The sequence below is a fragment of the Balaenoptera physalus genome (genome assembly GCF_965194825.1).
Source record: "Balaenoptera physalus genome assembly, chromosome: 15".
Taxonomy (NCBI): domain Eukaryota; kingdom Metazoa; phylum Chordata; class Mammalia; order Artiodactyla; family Balaenopteridae; genus Balaenoptera; species Balaenoptera physalus.
This window is the reverse complement of record NC_138894.1, coordinates 13938193-13958417: the sequence shown is the minus strand read 5'-3', so window position 1 is coordinate 13958417 and position 20225 is coordinate 13938193. Positions and strand designations below refer to the sequence as shown.

Below are 20225 nucleotides of genomic sequence, written 5' to 3'. Positions count from 1 at the left end.
TCACCTGTATATGTATGTCCGGGTGTGCATGCATGTTTATATACGCTATTACTACCATTTTTACAGAAAAATAAAGCCGGGGAAGATTAAATAACAGTGGTGCTGGCATTCAAACCAGGTGCCCATCCTACACGTGCTGAGACCCCAGCAGTTAGCTGGCAACGTCCTGGACTGTGGTTCTCCACATGTGGTGGGCTTTCTAAACACCCAGTGTCTGTTCTTTTTTTTTGGGGGGGGCGCACCCCACGGCTTTTGGGATCTTAGCTCCCTGACCAGGGATCAAACCCGGGTCACGGTAGTGAAAGTGCCAAGTCCTAACCACTGGACCACAAGGGAGTTCCCCCAGTGTTCACTCTTAAAGCAGGACACCCTGTCTTCCTCAGGCATGTGGAGCCAGGGGTCGTGTGGAAGTGCTTTGATAGTTTTCTACCTTGTCCGACACAAGAGACAGATGCAATTTAGCGATTTTGGTGACTCAGATCATCACCGTTAAGGAGGTCAAATAGCACTTCCAGATGTTAATCAGGGATGTCCCCAAAGGCTCTGACATACAGGTCTCTCTGTCCCTTCACTACGTGACACCGGAGGAAGATCTTTACTCTCAGTGAATAACTGCCACTCTTCAGCGCCACTGACTTTCTTGCTGCTTTTAATCTGCTTTAGCCTTAAAAGCAATTCAGGCAGCTAAACGAGTGAGGTCAATGCATTCTAAAGACAATCTAAGGCTCCTGTGATCTCTCTCTCAGAAGAAAACGTGTACTTTGTGATAGCTGCAGTTATTCTCCTTAAAAGCCTGTCTCCCACCTTTTGGAGAAAAAAAAAAAAAGTCTGTTAGGTGCTGAGGTTCCTAGAAATCGAACTTCCTAGTAGCAGTGGAAAAGCAAGAGTAATATAATGCAAAGTGTACAGTTACCATGTGAACACAGGAAATGATCCTCTCCTGAACCTGTGTAACAGATACCTGCCTCCTGGCCGCCTCACCATGGCCCTCTTGGCCTCCCTGTCAGCAGGGAAGCTCTCAGAACCTCATTCTTAAGTGCGCAGGGCAGCAGTGCATTCAATGCAACCTCTAAAGGGAGATGGGAGCTCTGAGAAGCCAGACTCCCAGCTCCGTGCCTTTCATCAGACATAACTGTACCTTCTCCCAAGAACGTCTAGGAAGAATGCAGCCCAGCCCCCCAGGAGGCCTGGGTGAGGGATGTACGTGCTCAGCCATGGGTGGCCCTGGCTATACTCACAACGGAGAGGTCTTCACGTAGCTCACGTTGCCGCTGCCCTCGGGGCACTCGGGGCTGACGCACTGGAAGCCTCCACCCGTGTTGATGCACACGGTACCCCGGGGGCACACGTGCTGCGGGCTCACACACTCATCGACATCTGAAATACCGGACACCCAGTGAGGGTGAAGATCCCCCGACACCCCCTCCATCACTGATGGGACTACATGAATGGCCCCACAGGCACTGGAATGAGGTGCTCCACATGCAGTGAACTTTCCAAATACCCAATGCTGATTCTTAAAACTGGAAGTCCGGTCGTCCTTAACCATTTGAAATCCAGATCTGGTGGAAGTGCTGGGGAACTCCCCTCCCTGGATCCCATCCTCCTCCCCCGGCCATGACAGGTTACAGAGGTGCTGGAGGGCACGGACGAGTGTTACTGGTCACAGCACTTCTCTCAGACCTGCCTCCTCCTCAGCCAGAGGGCCCAGGAGTCTGCCCTCCATGGCTCATATCATGCCCTTTATATGTTCTCTGCTCCCTTCACACGTGAGTGCCCGGGCTGGAGGCTGGGTTTCTTCCCAACCTCCACATAACCCTACGTGGGCCTTCGTGAATACTTGTGGGATGGGAGGATGGATGGATGGATGGATGGATGGATGATGGTGATGGCTGGATGCTTCCTCCCTCTAGTCCCAGGTGACCCACTCCTCTGAGCCCCGCAGTGGAGCCCCGCTAGGACGTCACTGGGGAGCTGCCTGTTCTCTCAGGTTCCATGTCAGCCCATGGAGGAGCCCTCTGCCCTCTCCTCCTACCCCCGTAGTTCAGAGCCATAGTCTGGGACCACCTGCCTCTGCCACGGCCTCACTCACCCTCACAGCTCTTGCCATCGGCCAGGGTCTGGTATCCGCTGGGGCAGGCACAGCGGTAGGAGCCAGGGGTGTTCACACAGGCGTGCATGCAGAGCCGGGAGCGCCCCTCCTGTCCGTAGAGCTCGCATTCATTCACATCTGGGGACAGAAATGCCCAGTATGACTCCAGGAGCCACCAGGCAGGCGGCCACTAACCATGACCCAGGATGGCTGCTGTGTCACCATCTCTGTCAGCTGTGGCTAACTGGCTGGGTCGGGTGTGGCCACCAAGCCCTATCCCCAGCAGGGCATGCAGGAGCGCTCCCCTTTCTCCCAAGCCAAGGACCCCGAGGGCTGCAGGGAGGAGTCAGGGAGCTGATGTAGCCGACCTTAGGCCAGCTCCTCTAAGGCCGATGACTACCTGGGGAGACCCTGCAGAGGCTGTCAAGTCAGGCCCAGCAGCCCAGGGAGGAAGGCGTGGGGCTGCAGACCTAGACTCCCACCCTGGTTCCCAGCCGCACCTTAACCCTCCTCATCTTTAGGAGTGGTGTAAGAGGGTTTCTGCTGCTGTAAAATGAGGCTGTTGGCACCAAACGGCCAATTCTTAGGTTTGAACCAATGGTTTGAGTTGTTTTCAGAAGGAACTTCGATAATCGGGAGAGGTTTGCAAAAGTGGGCCAGTCAGTAAAGCTAAGCCGAGAGGGGACCAGAGAATGAGCCCAGGCCCCTGCACAGTTCCGGGGGGCGGAGTGCGGGGAGCGAGGGGGCTGTCTACGGTCACAGCGACTCTAGCTCCTCCCTGCCACCTGCCCTGCGATCCCAGCCAAGAGGGAGCGGATAAGGGACCTGAAGGCTCTCCTAGACGAGTGTGCGTGGCCGGGGGGAGACCGGGGACCCCTGGCTGCTTTCGCTACAGTCTGGTTTTCTTAGGACAGCCCCTAATGCCTTCGCACTAGCTGTGTCCTAGCACCCATCTGCGCCACACTTACCTAAGCCGCAAGGTGGGCGGGCTTTTCTGAGACCACGCCCAGGAAGCCGCCCGCCCGCGCGCACTCCGCCCCTGGGCGAGGGCGGGGTGTGCCCGGGAGGGCTGCAGGTGGGAGCTCCTCTCCCCGCAACCCCAGCGTCCCCCCCCCCCCTCCGCCTCCCTCCCCCGGCCGAGCCCGCGCCTACCCTGGCAGACGCTGTCGCCGGCGGCGCCGCTCAGGTGGAATCCGGCCTCGCAGCTGCAGTGCTGCGTCCGCTCCACCTGCGCGCATCGCGGCGCGCGGCTGAAGGCGGGGTCCTCCTCCTCGCTGTCCTCGAGGGCGACTGCGGGGAGAAGACACCCTTAGGGCCGGGCCCGGCGCACCTGGGCCTGACCTTGGAGGAGCCCCGAGATCGGGGCGTGGCCCCTTCTCAGAGCTTACTCTGGAGTAGGGAAAGGAAAGGGACGGAATTAACCGAAACCCAGCCGTCGGTCCAGGGCCCACCGGAAGGGACGAAGGACAGGGGACGCACCCGAATAGAACGACGCACGAAAAGCAGGCCACACAACTGCACCCTGAGGGCCACAGTGCCGTTAAATCCGCGTTTCACTTACAAAGGCTTAAAACACCAAAATTCTAGCCGTGATCACTGTAGTTGAAAACTATGCAGCTTATCGAAATAATGCCATTTGCAGCCACATGGATGGACCTCGAGATTGTCATAGTGAAGTAAGTCAGACACCGAGAGACAAATATCATATGGTATCGCTTATATGTGGAATCTAAAAAAAGGGTGCAAATGAACTTATTTACAAAACAGAAATAGAGTGACAGATGTAGAAAACAAACTTCTGGTTACCAAGGGGGAAGGAGGGAGGGATAAATTGGGAGATTGGAATTAACATATACACACTACTATATATAAAACAGATAACTAATAGGGACCTACTGTATAGCACAGGGAACTCTACTCAATACTCTGTAATGGCCTATATGGGAAAAGTTTCTAAAAAAGAGTGGATATATGTATATGTATAACTGATTCAGTTTGCTGTACAGCAGAAACTAACACAACATTGTAAATCAACTATACTCCAGTAAAAATTAATTAAAAAAAAAAACTATGGAGCTTAAAACACTACTTCTTTTTCAGGGTTCTTTTTTGTATTTTTAAAATACTTTCCTAAAGTGTCTAAGCTTTTTGTTTGTTGTAACTAAGAACATAAATCAATTTTCTTATCAGAAAAAAAGTGTTAGTTTCTGAAAGTTTTCAAAGGATTGAGAGCTCTCATATGGTCAGAAGAGACGGCAAAGGAATCGGTGGTAGGGCTTCCCTGGTGGCGCAGTGGTTGAGAGTCTGCCTGCCAATGCAGGGGACACAGGTTCGAGCCCTGGTCTGGGAAGATCCCACATGCCACGGAGCAACTAGGCCCGTGAGCCACAAGTACTGAGCCTGCGCGTCTGGAGCCTGTGCTCCGCAACAAGAGAGGCCGCGATAGTGAGAGGCCCGTGCACCGTGATGAAGAGTGGCCCCCACTTAACCACAACTAGAGAAAGCCCTCGCACAGAAACGAAGACCCAACACAGCCATAAATAAATAAATAAATAAATAGGGGGGAGAAGCCGTGAGGCTGCCAGAAGGCCCTGTTTCCACACAGGGCAGCCCCAGGGACAGGCGCTGTCAGGGGGCCTCTGGGTTCTTCCTGAGAAAGTGCCCAGCAGGGTGACTCAGCTGAACGGAATCAAGACACATTAAGCAGCAGATCTCTGGGGACAACATTTAAACCTGACCTTGAGCTGGGTCCAATGCAAGGATATCAAGTATTGACAAAGCTTGTACTCTCTAGACACCAATTCTTACCACCCCCCCCACCAAGATTCCACTCAGAAATCAAGACAGTCAGACAGGACACTTCAGGCTTTTCTGGCAAAGGAATAAGACATCTTTAGGGGGACTTCCCTGGTGGCACAGTAGTTAAGAATCCGCCTGCCAATGCAGGGGACACGGGTTTGATCCCTGGTCTGGGAAGATCCCACATGCCGCAGAGCAACTAAGCCTGTGTGCCACAGCTACTGAGCCTGCGCTCTAGAGCCCGCAAGCCACAACTACTGAGCCCGCGTGCCACAACTACTGAAGCCCGTGCGCCTAGAGCCCGTGCTCCACAAGAGAAGCCACTGCAATGAGAAGCCCGCACACCACAACTGTAGAAAGCCCACGCGCAGCAACAAAGACCCAACGTAGCCAAAAATAAATAAATAAATTAATTAAAAAAAAAAAAAACAAGACATCTTTAGGTTTTGACTTTTTTTTTTTTTTGACTTCATGGCATGCAGGCTCTTAGTTCCCTGACCAGGGATCGAACCTGTGCCCCCTGAAGTGGAAGCATGGAGTCTCAACCGCTGGACCGCCAGGGAAGTCCTGGTTTTGATTTTCTTATATAAGAAATGTTGGCTGCAGCATAGTGTAGAACCGCCACCCATCCGCCATAGATTCCTTATCATTGGATTTTCTTGGCACCCGCAAAAACAGCCACAGTGTGACAGCTAGACCTTCAGGCTGGACAAATGTTGAGACTCGAGTGTGGGTCATAACCTCATCACCAGTCGAACGTCTAGTTCATCCAGCTCTGAAAATACTTTGGCCTGTGTCAGTAACTACGAATTTTGCAGGATGTGATAAGAGCGACTGCAGGAGAAGCTGTTTTGCTGACGTGCAGAGGAAAAGTCAACCATGTGAAGGTGACAGCAAGGAAGCTTCTCAGGCCAAGTTCCCAATCTGGAGGGTTTTCAGGGTGGGGTCAGTCCTTCCACTTGCATTTTCTTCCATAAGAAGGATCAAAACTCTGGTTCCACAAAAGAACTAAACGCCATCCCAAATAACCACTTCAGGGAACCAGAGGGATCCTTGGATGTAAAACAGAGAGGACATCCCGCCTGGTCTGCCTTTGGTGACCCATGACTGGGGTCCTACTTCTCTCTCTGCAGCAGACCGTCCTCCCCCAGCCCCACAGCTGCTACGTACCAGTCTGGGCCTGATGCTGACAGCGGCTCCCTGTCCTTCCCGGAGGACAAATGCATTTGTACTGGTTGACACCTTCCACACATGTGCCACCATTCTGACAAGGCTGGCTGGAGCATTCGCTGATATCTAGGAAAATAAATAAGTTTCAGATACAGGTATGTGAGTTCTAATTCTAAAATGAACAAACAGAAAACAAAGATGGGGTCACTTTCTTTCCATGGCAGGATGACTCCAGTTTGTGACCTCCCCACTCTGCCCGTGCCACGGCCCCTCCCAGCAAGAGCAAGAGCTGGGAGGGGGCCAGTGGGGCTGAGACGTAGCCTACCCTCCATTCAGCAGGCCACGGACCCTGGCACACGCTGCGCCCACCTGGAGCTCTACCTGTGGGAGCTGGCCCATCACCCAGCTGTGTTCCACCCAGAGGCACCATTTTCTAATTTGCAGTGTAGACGCTGTAGCGGGATAGAGGCAACTACCTGTGGCCTATGCCCACGTTGCCTTTGCATCGAGCCTTACAGCCCCCCAACTCTGCCCCTATCAACCAGCACCCAGGTAGAACACCTTCTGAACAAGAACTCAATTCAGAGGGTTATAAGAGAGAGGGGTGGCCCATCAGAACGTCCAGAGATGGGGAAAGTGAACTCTTTCCAAATTCTCACCCAGACACCCTCCTGTGCTCATTATTTCCTGTGCGACCAGGGAGGAGTTAATCTTGACCTTGACATTTCCTTAATGTCGGAAAAGGGAAATGTTCTTTGCTTATATACACAACGGTCCTGTGGAAAATATATAGAGAGATATATTAAACGTGTTTAAAATTTTAATAGGTTTAGGGACTTCCCTGGCGGTCCAGTAGTTAGGACTCGGCGCTTTCACTGCTGGGGGCCCAGGTTCAATCCCTGGTCAGGGAACTAGGATCCTGCAAGCCGAGTGACGTGGCCAAAAAATATGATAATAATAAAATAAAATAAAAATTTAATAGGTTTAATAGGTTTTAATAGATTTTTCTCTGTGTGGTAGATTACAGGTAATTTTTGCTTATTGACAATTTTTTATACTCTTCCGTTTTTCCAAAATAAATCTTCTAATGAGAAAAAATGATTTTTTAAAACCCTCAGCCCACATCTGCTTGTTGTGAGTTCCTTAAGCCCAGTTTTAATGCACAGAGCACAGGCCGTTTCCACCAGAGAGGAAAGGTTTGTCAGTTCACTGACTTGACCACAGCATCTTGGGAAAGAAAACTGGAAGCACCTTCTTGTTGGCATAAGAGCATCCTTTCCTGCTGTGTCTATCAAGAGGGAGGAAAAGGTGCTTTGCTCCTGATGAGAACAACAGCCTTCCTGTGGGTGGGTTGGCAGGGACTTTGGCTTCTCTTCAGCCTCCTTGTAACTGGGATGTTATGTAGACGATTACATGGATTCTATTAATCGTGAAAGGACCCAGACCATCCAAATGCTGCTTATCCCTGGAGAAGGAGCCATTCCAATTCCTCAGTAACCTCAGCCTGGGGAGGGGAACCTCAGCGATCCCCCCCTCTATGTTCTGTTTTCAGATGACCGGTTTCCAGGAATGTGTCTGGAACGACACAAATGCCCCAGAGCTTGGAATTTGTTTCTGCCCATTGCCCAGCACCATCATTGCTCCCCAGCAAAGTCTGAAAGTGGGCAGATAACTAGGCTGGGAAGTTATGGGCAGAGAGCCAAAGACCGTGAACCGGAGAACCTTTCGGTTTGGCCCCGGGGCGGCGACCAGCGCCATTGTCTGTCCCCTGCTGGTCTTCCAGTGGAAGGCACTGAGTCTAGCCACACCTGGCTGCACCTGGCTGGTGTGGGTGTGGGTGTGCGTAGGGTGGGATGGAATCATTGGCTTGATAGAGGAATGCAGAGGTGCCCCGCTCCCGTCTGGATCTCGTTCCCCAGGATTTTCATTTCTAGACAGGCTCTATTCGACTCTTTATTTCTTATCTTGATACAATTCAGGCATTCCATGGTCTGATGTCCAGTTCTGGTGCCCCATCTGTGACCTGACTGAGGTACAGTTGTCATCACATTCTTATCTGTCCAAGCTGTGGCATTTAGCTAAATGCATGGCAACTTCAGAGCTATAAAAGAGGGCACTGGCAGACCTAAATAGACATTTCTCCAAGGAAAGCATACAGATGGCCAACAGGCACGTGAAAAGATGCTCAACATCGCTAATAATTAGAGAAATGCAAATCAAAACTACCATGAGGTCCCACCTCACACCGGTCAGAATGGCCATCATTAAAAAGCCTACAAATAACAAATGTTTGAGAGGGTGTGGAGAAAAGGGAACGCTCCTACACTTTTGGTGGGAATGTAAATTGGTGCAGCCATTATGGAAAACAGTATGGAGGTTCCTTATGGTAGAGTTATCATATGATCAGCAATCCCACTCCTGGGCATGTATCTGGAAAAGACGAAAACTCTAATATGAAAAGATATATGCACCCCAATGTTCATAGCAGCACTTTTTTTTTTTTTAATTTATTTTTGTTTTTTTAATTTTTGGCTGCGTCAGGTCTTTGTTGCTGCACACGGGCTTTCACTAGTTGCGGGGAGCGGGGGCTACTCTTCGTTGCGGTGCATGGGCTTCTCATTGTGGTGGCTTCTCTTGTTGTGGAGCATGGGCTCTAGGCGCGCGGGCTTCAGTAGTTGTTGTACGCAGGCTCAGTAGTTGTGGCTGGCGGGCTCTAGAGTGCAGGCTCAGTAGTTGTGGCGCATGGGCTTAGTTGCTCCGCGGCATGTGGGATCTTCCCGGACCAGGGATCGAACCCGTGTCCCCTGCATTGGCAGGCGGATTCCCAACCACTGCGCCACCAGGGAAGTCCCCATAGCAGCACTATTGACAATAGCCAAGGCATGGAAACAACCTAAATGTCCATCGACAGCTGAACTGATAAAGAAGATGTGGGGGCTTCCCTGGTAGCGCAGTGGTTGAGAGTCTGCCTGCCGATGCAGGGGCCACGGGTTCGAGCCCTGGTCTGGGAGGATCCCACATGCCGCGGAGCAACTGGGCCCGTGAGCCACAACTACTGAGCCTGCGCGTCTGGAGCCGTGCTCTGCAATGAGAGGCCGCGACAGTGAGAGGCCCGCGCACCGCGATGAAGAGTGGCCCCCGTTCGCTGCAACTGGAGAAAGCCCTCACACAGAAACGAAGACCCAACACAGCCAATAATAAATAAATTTATTTTAAAAAAAAAGATGTGGTATATAAACAATGGAGTATTACTCAACCATAAAGAAGAATGAAATATTGCCGTTTGCAGCAAGGCGGATGGACCTAGAGATTATCATACTAAGTGAAGTAAGTCAGACAGAGAAAGACAAACATTATAGGATATCATTTATATGTGGTATCTAAAAAAAATAATACACATCAACTCATTTACAAAACAGAAACAGATTCACAGACATAGAAAACAAAATTATGGTTACCAAAGGGGAAAGGGATGGGGGAGAGATAAATTAGGAGTTTGGGATTAACAGAGACACACTACTATGTATAAAACAGATAAACAACAAGGTCCTACTGTATAGCACAGGGGAACTATACTCAATATCTTGTAATAACCTCTAATGGAAAAGAATCTGAAAAAGTATATATATAATATATATACATACATACATATATATATATATCCGAATCACTCTGCTGCATACCTGAAACTAATACAATATTGTAAATCAACCCTACTTCAATTTTTAAAAAAAGAGGGTACTGGCAGAGACTATGGAGAGGCTGGAAAGCCAAAAGCATGGACGATAATTCCATTTTAATCTTTTTACTGAGCACTTACTGTTTCCCTGGAACTAAGCTAAGCGTTTTACATGCATGAGCTGATTTTTCCTCTTTTTTTTGTTTCCTGTTGTTTTATCATGTTGCTTCAAATTTTCCATTTCTCCAATCACCTCATTTCTAAGGTTTTCTGATTTTTATTTATATTGTCCTTTCATAGTTTTTATCTTTTTAAAATTTCTTTCCACTTGTTTGGAAATACTAGGTTGCAGTTTTCATCTTTTTTTATGGTCATGTCTTTCTGGGATTTCTTCATTGACTGTAGAGAGTTTATTCTCTGTATTTTTAGAATAATTTGTATGGAATTTGGCAAGACTCCTTTTCTGTTACTCATATTGAGGGGAAATAAGATTTCCCGCATAGCTTTTCTGACTTCCTGACTCTTAATCTCCCCGTTTAGTTGTTTCTCAAGGTGGCTCATGCCTTCTCTGCTCTGCCCCATCCTCTCTCTTACTTTTACCTGGACCATCCCTTTCATTTGCGCCAATTTTCCTTGTTGGGCTCAATTTGGATTCTCCTCCTATTTGAGTCTCCTCCACACTGGAGCTTTGTCCTGAGAAGTTTCCAGAGATCCTCGGGGCCAGATTGCTCCAGCCACTGAAACTTCTTGATGCAAAGGTAAACCCCACACCTGAGAAAACTGACCCAGAAAGGCCAGTACTGAGCCGGATCCCAATACAATTATTGGATTTTCAAGAAAAACTAAAAAATCCTTTGGGCATCCAGGCACAAAGACCAAGGTACTTATGATAGCAACAACAGTATCAGTTAAAACAGGAGACGTGGAAGAACACATTTAAGATACTCAAGAAAATATGAGACAGGTATTTTATGTCCAATCCAACAGACGTTGGGTGGTAAAGCTGTACACTTTTTGAAAGTGTAAGAACTCGGGGAATTGCCCCCCTGAGTCCCTCTTCAAGGAACTACTGGAGAGAGGTCAGCAAGAGGACGGTGATGCTTACCAAGGCTCAGCATCACAAGAAGAGAGATGACGGACAGCAGGGACTTCCCAGCAGAAGTATGTACCGCCCCTTTGCCCAAACAGTACAAAAATCTCACCAGAATCTGATCAAGCCTCTGGAGTTAGCTACCAGTTTATAAGAAATACAGAGACCCAAAACTTACAAACTTCCAGTCATAAGATAAGTACTAGGCATATAATGTACAACGTGATGACTGTGGTTAACTCTGCCGTGTAGTATATTTGAAAGGGAGTAAACCCTAAGAGTTCTCATCACAAGGGAAAAAAGAAACCATTTTTGTTTTTGTATCTGTGGGAGATGATGGATGTTAACTAAACTTCCTGTGGTAATCATTTCACAATCTATGGAAGTCAAGCAGTTATGCTGTACACCTTAAACTTACACAGTGCTGTATGTCATTATATCTCAGTAAAACTGGACACACAGACAAAAGAAATGCAGGTCATGTTAAATGACCCCACAGGGATGCAGTGAGCAAGATCAAGGCTGTGGGAAACAACCCATTTTCTTCAACAAATAAACTGCAAAGGAATGGGGGACGGGGAGGAGGAGGAATCGTCTTCTTCAAGACGACTATGGATTAAAAAGGTGTAGGAGACACATCAACCAACTGCAGTGTATGGAACTTATTTGGACCCTGGTTCAAACGAAGTGTTAAAAATATGAGAGACAATTGGAGAAACGTTTACCCTGACTAGATATTTCAAGATATTAAGGGATTTGGCTGTGTTGATAATTACTGGGCTATGAGTAGCTGAGAACCATGAAACTATTCTTTCTACTTTTGAATGTTTGAATTTTTCCATAATGAAAAATGCTTTAAGATTGCTTGTCTTGATGAATGGATAAAGAAGATGTGGTACATATATATACACATAATGGAATATTACTCAACCATGAAAAAGAATGAAATAATGCCATTTGCAGCTACATGGATGGACCCAGAGATTATCACACTATGGGAAGTAAGTCAGACAGAGAAAGACAAATACCACACTGTGGTGGGGGCGGGGGGCGGATGGAATGAGAGGTTGGAATTAGCAGATGGAAACTATTACATGTAGAAGGGATAAACAACACGGTCCAACTGTAGAGCACAGGGAACTACATTCAATATCCTGTAATAAATCATAATGGAAAAGAAAAAAAGCTTGCTTGTCTTGGCATTGGTTATGATTATAGAAGCAACAGAGGAATAGTTAAGTATAGAATAGCCCTTATGAGGAAGTGCTTCATAATCATTAAAAGTTATGTTTAGAAAGAAGAGTTAATGAAGATTAACTTGTGTTAATATCTACACACAGAAGATGTTGAATATGTAAAATTTGCATATATCTGCTTAGATAAAAGTCTGGAAGGAAATTCATAGTTTCTAAATATAATCCCCCATTCATTCATTCACTCACTCAAGCATTTGGTAAATCAGCCAGCCAGTCAGTTTCACAGTAACTAATTATCAAGTGGCTACTATATCAAAGGTCTTTCAATTGCTGTTTAAAGGTCTCTGAGGAAAGGTCTCATGATATGAAGGCAAGGGAACTGAAGCTGTGCTCTATTCTGACTTCAAGATAACCTTCCAGACACCAAATCCAGTGCACGACCCTGATTTTCTGCAGTCTCCCTGTGGTTTGCCTCTGCAGGCTCTTCCTGTCTCCTTTGCCCTCCTTTGTCTGGGTCCTGAGCTACTTCTTCTTCTTTTTTGTTTTTTTAGAGGCAGGATCTGATATGAGTTTATTTATTTATTTATTTTTGGCTGTGTTCGGTCTTCGTTGCTGCACGCGGGCTTTCTCTAGTTGTGGCGAGCGGGGGCCACTCTTCGTTGCGGTGCGCGGGCTTCTCATTGTGGTGACTTCTCTTCTTGCAGAGCACGGGCTCTAGGCGCGTGGGCTTCAGTAGTTGTGGCAGGTGGGCTCAGTAGTTGTGGCTCACGGGCTCTAGAGCACAGGCTCAGTAGTTGTGGTGCATGGGCTTAGTTGCTCCGCGGCATGTGGGATCTTCCCGGACCGGGGCTCGAACCCGTGTCCCCTGCATTGGCAGGCGGATTCTTAACCACTGTGCCACCAGGGGAGTCCCCTGAGCTACTTCTTTTCTCTCTCTCCCCTCTCCTCTGGGTGCTCATATCACTGTCCATGGATTTCAACACCATCATTATGCTAATATTTCCCAACTGCGTCACTCTGACCCTCCTTTGCCCTTGACACCAGACTTTACATCCAACTGTCCACCTAACTCTATTGGGAAAGGAAGTCTTTGGCCCCCCACTGGGCCTGGCACACTCCCTCAACATGAGATAAAGCATCCCCACGGCCTGTGCTGGGTTTACCACCTCGTGTGGCCACATCTTTCCCTGCTTCCTGCTCCACGAGTGCTCTTGTGTTCTGCTGCAGTTGTATGTGGATGGCCCTCAGGCGCGCCCTCAGCTCCAGTGTTTCAGCTTCCTTGGGGAAGTGGAGGGGCGGGGAGGAGGGTCCTTCCACTGCACGCAGGTGAGCTGCCCTGTGCAACTGCTGCTGAGAGAGACCCGCACGCCCTCATCTCCAGTGTTTCAGCTTCCTTGGGGAAGTGGAGGGGCGGGGAGGAGGGTCCTTCCACTGCACGCAGGTGAGCTGCCCTGTGCAACTGCTGCTGAGAGAGACCCGCACGCCCTCATCTCCAGTGTTTCAGCTTCCTTGGGGAAGTGGAGGGGCGGGGAGGAGTGTCCTTCCACTGCACGCAGGTGAGCTGCCCTGTGCAACTGCTGCTGAGAGAGACCCACCCGCCCTGGGGGACGGGCGCCCACGGCTGGAGCTGGTCTTGCTCTGTCTACTCTGCGTGAGGATGGCGTTGCTCCAGCCAGGGCCTGACCGCTTTGTGTTTTCCTTGGCGACTCCAACACCGAGATGCCGTGGGCAGAAAGTGCTTGGAGCCCCGCTGGGACTGGTAACCAGGGCACGGTACTGTGCCCGATGGTCTCTGCGGGTTGAATGTATGGATCTCTACTGGGACGTTGCACAGACATGCTAACGTGACCAAAATGGAATTCTGATCAACGACCCACACACAGGTTGTTTAAAACAAACCTACCGGGCTTCCCCAGTGGCGCAGTGGTTGAGAATCTGCCTGCCAATGCAGGGGACACGGGTTCGAGCCCTGGTCTGGGAAGATCCCACATGCCGCAGAGCAACTAGGCCCGTGAGCCACCACTACTGAGCCTGCGCGTCTGGAGCCTGTGCTCCGCAACAAGAGAGGCCGCGATAGTGAGAGGCCCGCGCACCGTGATGAAGAGTGGCCCCCGCTTGCCGCAACTAGAGAAAGCCCTCGTGCAGAAACGAAGACCCAACACAGCCATAAATAAATAAATTAATTAATTTAAAAAAAAAAACCTACCAATTTACATTCCAACCAAGAGAAAAAAGAATAAAATAATGCCAGTTGCAGCCACGTGGATGGACCTAGAGATGATCATACAAAGTGAAGTCAGACAGAGAAAGACAAATATTACATGATATCACTTACATGTGGAATCTGAAAAAATAATACAAATCAACTCACAAAACAGAAACAGACTCACAGACATAGAAAACAAAATTATGATTACGAAAGGGAATACGGGAAGGAAAGGGATAAATGAGGAGTTGGGGATTAGCAGATACACATTAGTATATATAAAATAGATAAACAACAAGGATTTACTGTGTAACACAGGGAACTATATTCAGTATCTTGCAATAACCTGTAATGGAAAAGAATCTGAAGCTGTACATGTGAAACTAACACAGTGTTATAAATCAACTATAGTGAAATAAAAACAACAACCCAAAACAAACCTACATCTGTCGCTGGGTCTTCATGGTCTCATGTACCCTGTCTGGGAGCCTGGGAGCCCCGCCTTCTCTTCCTGCTCACATCCCACGTGGGATAAGTTCCATCAGTTCTGTCTCCAAGTTTACTTGCAATCTCCCCTGCTGCATCTCTCCCCTGGACCTGCTAACAGCCACCTAAGTGGTTTCCCAGCGTCCGTCTCTTCTCGTCACATCCCGTGCATCTCTACACAACAGCAATGTGCCCATCCAGTCAGCACAGCCCTCTTCTTAAACCTGCTTATTGTGCTAGATCTAAAACCCCACCGACAGCACGGCCCTTATGGCTACAAGAGCTGGCCTCTGAGCCTCTCCACCTGCACTCACTCACTCTCAGCTCATACGCTGCTCCAGCAACAAGGTTCTATATTTTATATTTTCGTTTCCTCAAACATGCCAAATTCTTCCTTTTGTCAGGGCCTTTGCATGTGTCACTCCCTCTTCCTGGAACGGCGTCCTCCTCGTGCCGCCCGTTAGTGACCGTCATCACACGGCTGGATCCCGCTTATCCTTTCAGTTTTTGTCACCGCCTTAGAGCGACCCTCAACTGTCCCTCACCCCATGGGATTTATTCCCAGTCCCTTGTTAGATCCCTTCGAAGCACCGACCACAAATGTCGACTTGTTGACCTTTGTGTTTGGCGACCTGTCTTGCCTACACCTTGGAGTGTGAGCCCTGCGAGGCTGGGCAGTGGCTGCTAGATTCAGCATTGAATCCCTAACACGGTGCTTTGTGCATAGCTGGTACCCAGTGAAAACTGGTTGAATGAATGGATGAATGAAGGTTTAAAAAAAGGGAGGGTGGGGATGACGAATGAAAACAATTCTTTTTTTCCCAGCGTGGCGGTAAGGGACAAGGGTATTTATTTCTCTCGTGTTGTTTTCTGGTTACCCATGTTGTCAAAGGGACAAGGTCTGTGGCTATGATTTCCTCAATTCAGGAAGCTTCAAATCTTAAAAACATGCTCTTCTGAGTAAGAAGGGAAAAAGGGAACTAATCCAGGAAGCTCAATGGCTGTTTTCCATCCTGGAGCTCTGGAGCCTACCTCTGCCCACTGCGTTTCTTAATGGTATAATTGTGTCATTTCCTTCCATGCCAACTTGTGTTCATCACCTTCTTTCCAAGCAGTTGCCCGGATATGGGGTGAGGGGCAATTATTAAAGCACTGCCAAATTTTTCGGTGACACTGACCTTTTGGGTCTTGAGATAAATTCCCTGTAAGTAAGAAGATGATTTCCCCCCTGTGGTCACACCCACAGTGACTACAAGACTCCTGACGTGGACGAGCGGTAGCTGCTGATAGGATTCTGGGGCCGCTCCGAGGCGGGGGAAGGGGAGCCCTGGATTGTTGAACTCCAGCCCGTGTCCTGCCCATGCCCTCAGTGCTGTCCCAACTGGTCACCAAATAGCAGGTAGAAGCACTACTTCTCCTTCTTGACAGGCTTGGGTGGCCCCCCTTTGAGGCTCCTGCTAGAGAGAGCATCCATTAATCGAATAAATTCCTGCCCAGAACAGAACTGTCCGTCAGGCACCGTCCACTCACTTGGAGAGCGGTCATGTCCAACAGCTGGTTGGGCACCTTGGTCGTGACATATGAGTGTTTTTGTTTCATCACCACCCGACGGTGAACTCCATGCCCAGCTTACACTTAAACTGTAAGATGAAAAATGTCCCTCTAAGATCTCAGTGTGGACTGGCCACCACCTCGTTCCCTGAGCCACTGCTTGTCAGGTTTTTAGATAGTAAATGTGGCCCTCGTAGAAGTCCAGGGTGGGCTACAGCAAGCCGTCCTCGGGCACGGAGGTCAGGGAAGAAGGACCAGTGGGCAGAGAGGAGGCTGGGGGAGAGGGGAGGCCAAGAACACACAGCGAATCTGGAATGAGCTGGGAAGTTCAAGGTGGAGAATGAGGAGTACCATGCTGGACAATGGGAAAGACCAGTAGACTTGCTGGTCACGCTTGGCAGTGGTCCTCCAGGAAAGGTGACCTCCACATCTCAGGAGAGGGACTGCTCGGTGAGACTGGGTGCCCTGATGTTTGTCAGGGCTGGCTTGACCTTCCCAAAATGTCAGTGCCGGGGAAGGTATCTCACCTGGTCATGCCCTACTGTTGGCTTACACCTGGCAGCCCTTCTGATTGGTTAGGGCCCAAATACATCAGCGCTTCAAAACGTTCAATATCCTTTTTGCTTCTGGCAGTGGCAAAAACCAATAAAGTGGTGTTTCTCAAAATTCAGTTAACGTCAGAATCGTACGAAAAATGCAGATTTCCCAAGTCTCATCCATAAAGATCTCACCCAACTCGGTAGACCTGTTGAGGCCTCAGAGCCTGTGTTTTACAAGCTTTCTGGGTGACTCTGGAGCACCTAAAAGTTTGGGAACCGCAGCACACAGGCCACAATGCAGTAGGGCTCTGTTTTCCACCAAGGGGGTCCTGCTGCAGGGAGGTGAGGTACTAATACATAATTAACACGTGCAAGGTCAAGAGGGCAGCTGGCAGACACGCCCAGGATCCTCTGGGAAGGCATCCTAGTCAGGCTGGTAAGATGACCCTGGGCTGCTTTGGGTCCCAACTTTGTCAAGCAACAGCATATTCCTTTGTTCCTGAGCCTCTGGTGTTTCTTACTTATCTGCCTAAATATGCATTTTTCAGCTATCTTCTCCTTCGAACCCATCTTTTCATTTAAACCACATGATGCTCACTGTAAATGTGTATCACCACTGTGGGCTGAGTATGGATAAGACCTGAGCAAGAAAGAAAACTTGCACTTGGGTAAAACGTGCTTGCCCACAGCACCGCCGGGGGAGCATGGGCTGGTGCCGCCCTTGTGAAGAGCAGCATGGCAGCACTTGGTCCGAAGGAAGTGAGCGTGCAACCAACTGCCCCCCAACTCCAGCCCCATATACAGGGCCCAGAGACAAAGAGAGGGGATCAGAAGACCTTGTCAGCACTGTTTGTGGTGGTGGGGAGGAGACTACCATCTGGGTGTCCATGACAGGAGTACAACAGGTGAGATGTGCCCACACCTCATGGAAGTTGGTGGGGCCATCAGAGGCACCTGGATGCTTGGAGGAAGAAACCAACTGGGGTCAGTAACTCAATCTGTAAGTTAAAAATACAGACGTCCAAAGCAATGACAATGAAATGCTGTTGTGGTCCCACCTCTGCTACCATAGTTTAGCACACATAAGGTGCTTTTCCTGGATGGAGATCTTTCAGGGTCAAGGGTAAATCCAGATACTGGCATTTCCCCTGGTGTGTCTGCAGGTCATGTGGCTTGATTTCCTGGCTGGTTCCCAGATAAGTCTGAGAGCTGGTACCTGTCATCAACCTTTGAATCACTGTTCTTCCCAGGAGGGGGAAACAGAAGTCTAGGTCCATGAATGTGGTGCTGGTTGCCCTGTGCTTCTCATGTCAACCTACACTCGTCTTCAGAGATGGCCTCTTTGTTTTTTTTAAACATTAAAAAAAATTCTTTATTTATTTATTTGGCTGGCCCAGGTCTTAGTTGCGGCAGGCGGGCTCCTTAGTCGCGGCATGTGAACTCTTAGGTACGGCATGCATGTGGGATCTAGTTCCGTGACCAGGGATCGAACTCCGGCCCCCTGCCTTGGGAGTGTGGAGTCTTAACCACTGCACCACGAGGGAAGTCCCGAGATGGTCTGTTTTCTGATGTTCCTTTATATTTTCAAGTTATTTATGCATTTGAAGTCCTCTCCATACTACTCTTGACAACGGACTTATTTATGTAATATTTGCATTTTCCCCTTCAATGCTTGGGCTAAAATCATGGACATTCTGCCCCAGCAGATGTCCCATGAATCCTGTTCTGAAAATGAACAGGATATCCGTGATATTTTGACCATATAGTTTTAAAAAGCCAACAAATTATGCGTGCCAAGAAAGTACTGTTTTCAAGCTTAGCACAGAGAAAAGAAGCCTTTTCATGCCTCCCTCTCATCCCAATGGTCTCTCCTGGAGCCTGTCTCCACCAAGTCCCAAAGCAGTCACAAAGGACACCTGAGAAATTTCCCCAACCCTACAGATCACCAAGAGGCTCGCCAATAAACTACAGCCCCAGAACAAAGCAGCCCAAAGGAGGAACATTTCCCTGAAGTACCACTTCTTGCCCCTCCCCTAACCCACAGAAGACTTCTTGCCCCAACTCTGGGGTCAGAGTGTATGGTATGAATCAGTTCAGCCTGTTCCCCAGCTGTGTGGCCTTGGGCAAGATCCTTCACCTCTCTGTGCCTCAATTTCCCCATATGCAAAACAAGAAGACTAAATCGTTGGGAGGGTCTGGCGAGGGCTTCTGTAGATAGAGGCCAGCCCAAGCCAGGCTGTGGTCATCAGACACGCTGGCTGCTGTTCTGTGGTTGAGGAATCAGGCAGAAAAGTGTCCCCTGGAATGACCCTTCCCATCTGGCAGGCCCCTGGGAAGAAAGGACCGTACCTCTACAGCGGGGCTGCTCTCCCGTCCAGGTGCCGTTGGGAAGACACACCACGCTGCTGGGCCCAACCAGCCGGAAGCCAGCGTTGCAGGTAAAATGGACTTCGTGATCCACTAGGTACTTGCTCCCAAACTTTCTGCCATCCGGAGGGGTGCTCAGAGCAGGGCAGGAAACTGTAAGGAAAAAAAGAAGGCCCACAGCCGTTTAGACATCACTCCGGATTACACGGCTTCTCACCCGCAGTGCCCTGGGGTTGAGTGCCTGCTCCGGGCTGTGCACTGGGCTGCACATTTCATTTTTTCTTATTTTTTGGCCACACCGCGCGGCTTGCGGGATCTTAGTTCCCCAAGCAGGGATCGAACCCGGGCCCTCAGCAGTGGAAGCACAGAGTCCTAACCAGTGAACTGCCAGGGAATTCCCTGGGCTGCACATTTTACATACCACGTGTCACCGAACCCTTAAAGCACTCTTGGACACAGGTAGTCCATGCCCGCTTGGTGACAGATGAGGAGACCGCAGCTCACAGACTCCCAGGCTCGTGGGCAGGGCCTGGCAGCCTGGGAGGGTGGGAGCTGGGACCCCCCCCACAGGGCCCACACTCTCGCTCTGCTCTCTCAGAGCCCAAGACGTCCCCAGGGATTCCTTGGTTCTCCTGAAGAGGCTGGGCTCAGCCCCACCTCCAGGCCTTGGCTTTTGCCCTTCTCTCTGCCTGGAATGTTCTTTCCCCAGAACTGCCCATCTCTGGCTGCTTCTTACTCTCCAAGTCTTGACCTGAATGCCTTCCACCTCCCAGAGGGTTCTCTAACCACCATGTTCTGCTAAAACCTCCCCTGTGAGCTCATTTTGCTTTCTTCTAGCATGTGTAACTGTTGGCATTATCTTATTGACACGTTTGTTTCCACATTTGTTGTCAGTTTCTCCCTCAGAACGCAGCTCCAGAGGGCAGGGACCTTGCCCAGCCTCCTGTCCCTGCTGTATCCCGGCACCAGCCCAGTGTCTGGCACATAATGAGTGCCCAGTAAATAATTCTTGACCGAATGAATGAGTGAAAAATTGTTTACTGAGTTCTT

General features: G+C 49.4%; 2 protein-coding genes across 3 annotated transcripts in view; one reads left to right on the top strand and one right to left on the bottom strand.

Annotated features, from left to right (window-relative positions):
- ZC3H8 (zinc finger CCCH-type containing 8) overlaps positions 1–20225 on the top strand; it is a 201721-nt gene that overhangs the window by 48166 nt on the left and 133330 nt on the right. The gene's annotated exons all lie outside the window — the stretch shown is intronic.
- FBLN7 (fibulin 7) overlaps positions 1–20225 on the bottom strand; it is a 61008-nt gene that overhangs the window by 14645 nt on the left and 26138 nt on the right. For both annotated transcript variants that reach the window (XM_082426863.1, XM_082426862.1), the window contains exons 3-7: positions 19158–19328; positions 6062–6187; positions 3245–3382; positions 2093–2230; positions 1239–1377 (exon numbers count right to left, since the gene is read on the bottom strand). In XM_082426863.1, coding sequence (XP_082282989.1) covers positions 1239–1377; positions 2093–2230; positions 3245–3382; positions 6062–6187; positions 19158–19328 — 712 coding nt within the window. The remainder of the gene's footprint in view (positions 1–1238; positions 1378–2092; positions 2231–3244; positions 3383–6061; positions 6188–19157; positions 19329–20225) is intronic.